This window comes from Penaeus vannamei, chromosome 35 (assembly GCF_042767895.1).
Source record: "Penaeus vannamei isolate JL-2024 chromosome 35, ASM4276789v1, whole genome shotgun sequence".
Classification (NCBI taxonomy): Eukaryota; Metazoa; Arthropoda; class Malacostraca; order Decapoda; family Penaeidae; genus Penaeus; species Penaeus vannamei.
The window spans coordinates 26233116-26238115 of NC_091583.1; the positions used below are offsets into that span (position 1 = coordinate 26233116).

General features: G+C 39.8%; 1 protein-coding gene across 5 annotated transcripts in view; it reads right to left on the minus strand.

Moving 5' to 3' along the window:
- LOC113828456 (coiled-coil domain-containing protein 102A) overlaps window positions 1–5000 on the minus strand; it is a 19613-nt gene that overhangs the window by 13156 nt on the left and 1457 nt on the right. For 3 of the 5 annotated variants that reach the window (XR_003477818.2, XM_027381441.2, XM_027381440.2), the window contains exons 2-5: window positions 4392–4533; window positions 1925–2035; window positions 1398–1616; window positions 1–782 (exon numbers count right to left, since the gene is read on the minus strand). The exon at window positions 1–782 is cut by the window's left edge and continues 54 nt beyond it. Coding sequence is in view for 3 of the 5 variants with exons in the window: in XM_027381441.2 (XP_027237242.1) it covers window positions 1–782; window positions 1398–1616; window positions 1925–2035; window positions 4392–4520 (1241 nt within the window). In the remaining 2 variants the exon portion in view is untranslated. The remainder of the gene's footprint in view (window positions 783–1397; window positions 1617–1924; window positions 2036–4391; window positions 4534–5000) is intronic. The other 2 variants (XR_003477819.2, XM_070113984.1) reach the window with 1 other exon arrangement.

A 5000-nucleotide genomic window follows, 5' to 3' on the forward strand; every position in this document is an offset into this window, starting at 1 on the left:
TTCAGCTGCTGCTCGAGGGTTTCTTGCTCGGGAGTGATGCCGGTGTCATCTATAACTGAGCCTCCAGTGCTGCTTTCCATCACACTTCCACCATTGTTTGTCCTCCAGCCTCTCCTGTTGGCACCAGGGTTGGCATTGGCACAGGGATCGCTGGGTCGGATAGGCTCCTCGTAGCCTCCCTCACTGCACTCGCTACCACCACACACTTCACTCATGGGGTCCGACACTGCAGATATTCTGGGATTGATGTGACATGTGTCTGGCAAGGGGTCTGACATGGTTGATATTCTGTGGGATGGGGACGGCTGTGTACTGCTGTTGCCACTCCCAGTGGGTGGCAAAATAGCGCTGTCTCTGAATGCTTGTTCCTGCTGCTGATTGTGGATTAGTTTCTCTTCCACATCATTCTCCCGCTGTGGGTGGTGGCAGTTTTCTGGCATCTCCTTCACTGCACTGTCTTTCAAGTACTCATCACAAATGAGGTCCTTGACCTCTCGTCCCGCACGGCACTTCTCACTTAGGCGTGAGGCCTCGCTGGCCTTGTGGGCATACACAGACACATTCTCAACACCACTCTGGGGAATGCCTGCCTCCACATTTACATTTTCTTCATGGTGGCTCCCACGAGAGCCAAACATTTCCTCTAGGAGGCTGAAGTTGGTGTTTTTGGCATCACGGATGAACTGGAGTTCATCGCTGGACAGCTTCTCTGCTTCAGTCTGGGTGATTGGACGGGCGGGAGTGCTGCCATCTCTCTCAGGTGAGTCTCCTTTGTGGTTGTTCTGGGTGAGGGGGAGAACAATAAGAAAAATAGGAATCTTAAGGGACACTAAATATTTAAAAAAGAAGAGTAGTAAATAGAAAGACAATGAGAATAAGAGATGGCTGAGATGAAGAGAAAAAAGAAATAGGAAGATTAGAAACTTATTAGTAGAACTACGAAAGGGAAAAGAAGGAAAGGAAAAAGAGGAAAGGTAGTACAGATGAAATTTTTAAAAAACTTTTAGAACACAGATATTGCATGACTTTAAGCAACGAATATTGAGTTTTTGTTTGTATGGACAGGATATGGACATTATAGGGCAATTTACTTTAATTAGGTATGAATATAGAATAATAAGTTTTTAATAAAATAAACTTTCAGAGACTTTACTGTCCACTGAGTGGCTAGGTAGAGTGGGCTGATATTTGTAACATGCATCCCTATTTTTTCAACTACGGAAAGGCAACCAGAAAATGAAGAAAAAGACATGAAAAAAAAGAGAGAAAAAAAGGAGGAAAATAGTCATACTTAATGCAAGAGAATCTTTAAAAAAGCACTAAGGAAAAAGAAGGGAATTGGAATAAAACAATGCAAAACCAAGAAAACATTTATCACTGAATTCATATATACTCACAATATCCTCCGTATCTACCTGATCTCTCAGATCGGTTGGCTTTTCCACCAGGTCATCCTTGTTCCGTGACCTCATCATGTGTGTCTGGGTTATGAGGGCCATTTGGGCTTCCAGGTCATTCTTCTCCCGTCTAAGGACCCCAGTCTCTCTCTGGGAGACCTCGAGACGCCCGCGGAGGATCCTCACTTCCTCCCGTGCTTTGTTGCGCTCACTCCTTACCTGCAATGTAATGATAAAAATAATAAAAGTAAAATAGAAAGAATTTATACACTTGTGCTAAAAGCAGTGCTTATCATTTTTTTTTTTTCCATGATGTTCTACTGGGCTGGATGTCAGATATTTAGTTTGAAGATAATCATTAGGCTTTGGAAACATACATGGCCTGCAATATTTAGCATGTGCAAAGAATGGAAATACATATTTTTCAACATGCCTACTGATCTGTGCATGCGTGCGTGTGTGTGTGTGTTTGTACAGACACACGCACATACACTAATCTGTCTATCTAACTTGAATTTACTAATCACCTTGCTCCACTTCTCTCTCCAGTTGGCAGTGCAGTCTGACCACCACCTCATGGTCTTCTCCATCTGCGTGGCACGGGCTCGGGCCTCCTCCAGCTCCCTTTGGATGAGTTCCTGCAATGACATAGTTTGTTAAAAGATCTTCATCCATCACTGCATAACTCTAAGTGTGTTGGTTACTTGAAAATACACTGTATTTGTCTTGGTGAGGACAGGGTATCATTTATTTCTTTCAAAATTATCAACGCTATGACTAGCAAGTTAAATGATAAAGATCTTACAAATATTTGTGTTTGTTAGGACACAAAAGTGGGGGAAACCTGTTATGTACAGTATGATTTATTGAAGAATAGTTGATATTAATACTTTAGATACATAATCTTATATCAAAGATTTTTAACACTTTCATCACAGTGCACATGTCTTCATGTGTAATAGTTTATTTAGGCAAAGCATCTTTTATATTTATCTTTCTGGAATTACCAGTTAGAACGTGGTTGAACATATAACCAGCCGGTCATCCTAAAGCCTGCAAAAAACATGCTCTCAAAATTAAGCTTTAGGATGGGATAGGAATGCATGGCAGATTCTCACCAGATTCCTGCTATAACCCAATATCCCTTAAAGTCAAATCCCATGAGAAAAGCAAGAAAAAAAGCAGTGGGAGCCTCCATTTCAGGACAAAGATGTGAGCTGCTTTTTCCCCCGCCCAAATCAAAACTATGTTTTTCTTTTAACGCATAAATATGGTTCCTCTGAGACCACCACAGAGAGAAAGCCCTTCTTTATCTCCTATTTCAAGGCTTTCTTTTTCTTTCTTTCTTTCATTTCTCATCATTAACATCAAAAGTGCCTCATGTATACAATGGATTACCGTTGTCATTTCTTTTGCTATACTGTTGATGAATATCATTGTCATATATCAATTACCTTGCATTGCATGGATTTAGAGAAGGAAAATGGATGAATAGGATGAGAGCGGATTAGATAAGGGGAAAGGTGGAGAAGAACACAGCACTGATCGAGAGGAAGAAAAAAGGAAAAGATTGGAGTAAGAGGAACATGAGAAGTGTAAACACAGACAGGAAGAGATGATGGGAGAGGAAGTAAAAGAGTAGGGGGAGGAGGAGCAGGAAGAAAATGTAGCAGAAGCATAAATGAAGTAGAAAGCACAGAAGAAGCAATTAGGACATGGCAATTGAAAAGGATGATGTGTGGGAAAGATGCAGGAAGGAGAAATTTTAGCAGAATCAAATACATCTTTTCTTCAATCCTAAAATGATTTAGTAATCATTCCTCTACTTTATGAAAAGCAATTTAAATTTTTTGTTAAAAGACATATATTTCAATCTCGTTTCCAGTGAATCTGGGACCCAGAAGGCAGAAAGAATAATGAATCACTGCAGCTAAAGACATTGGACAGCAAAAACCATGCAGCACAATCTCGAGTGATTCCATCAGAACATGAACTAAAGGCATCCTCCCCCAATGTTCTAGCCTGTTTGCCATGGCTAGAACGTGGGTCACATTACTTGCCAGCACAGGACCTTTCCCGACTCACATTTTCCAGTGAATAAATGGCCAACGGCATCTCTGAAACTATAGATAGTGATCTTCATCGGAATTTGTTTGTGGAACAGCTTCAAGAGGTTACTTCAAGGCAACTCTTATTCATTACTCGAGGAGATACTTTTGCATGTAGCTATTGTGTTTAGAACTAGCAACACTTCCTGAAAGCTAAGAAATTTGTATTTTCTTATTTGTTAATGACCACTGGTTCGTTACCCAATATTTTTACTAGCCATTTAAGTATCTTTAACAATACTGATAGCCTTGACCTGGATTATTATTGCTGCAAAGCGTTATTTTAGGATCATTAAAAAAAAAATTGAATATCTTAGATATGATACGACAGAGTTTATCATTATACTGCAGCAACTAGTACAGACCATTAGTGTTAATTGTACTAAAAGTCCCTGTTTGTTTTCTGCTACAAAACAATACTTTCTTTTGGTTATACTTAAAGAAATGATAGCTATTAATCAAGAAAGTAATAAAGCCTATGTATATTCTGTCCTTGTAAAAAAATAATATTACATCCTGCTTTTCACCAGGACACCATATAATCTAAATTTCTGATAAAATAAGAGCCACTACTGCAGAATTCTGTAGCAGTGTCTGCTGTAAACTGCCACACAAATGCAGAAACACATATATACATACAAACACACACACACACACACACACACACACACACACACACACACACACACACACACACACACACACACACACACACACACACACACACACACACACACACACACACACACATACATATAAAATCACATTGAACAATCAAAACTTTTGGGAAAATTTCTAAGAAACATATGCATCCTATCAAATACATTATGAATGAACACCACCTTATCCTTGTTTGTTTGTACACAATTCTAATCCTAAGGCTTACCTGCTTGTCATGCCAGTGGTAAGGTAAGGACACAGGATCGTGTGTGTGTGGGGGAGGTGGATGAGGATGTGCGCCCGGCAGTGGAGCCTGAGCCCCACGTCGGGACGAGCCACCACCTGACTGGGCCATTTTTCACAACCTCCTGTAAAGAAAGGTTCCATTAGCATTGCCATTTCAGAAGCCGTTAGGTGATTTACTTAGCTCTTCCATGACCAAGAGATTTTGGTCAATGCAAAGAACCTAATCATTAAAATTACCTTTTCAAAAGTTGGTTTGCTGATTTACGTCACTTTTCTAGGATTGAGAGATTTTTGTTCAATGCAAAGAAGCTAATTATTAATACTGATGTTCTAAAAAGCCCAGGAAATAAAGGTAAAAATGGCATTTATTGTTCCAAATTGTCCCAAATAGGACCATAAGAGGTAAGAATTAATATAAAAGCCATGAAGACATAAAACATCCTTATTTACCAAGATGAAAAAAAAAAAACTATACATTCAAAGTAAGGCCACTTATCAAAATCCGCAAACCCGTGGTCTTGGAGCTAAGGCAGAGTGACGCAATTTCTCCCCCTGGTTCACACTCTACCAATGGCAATCAAATGACAAC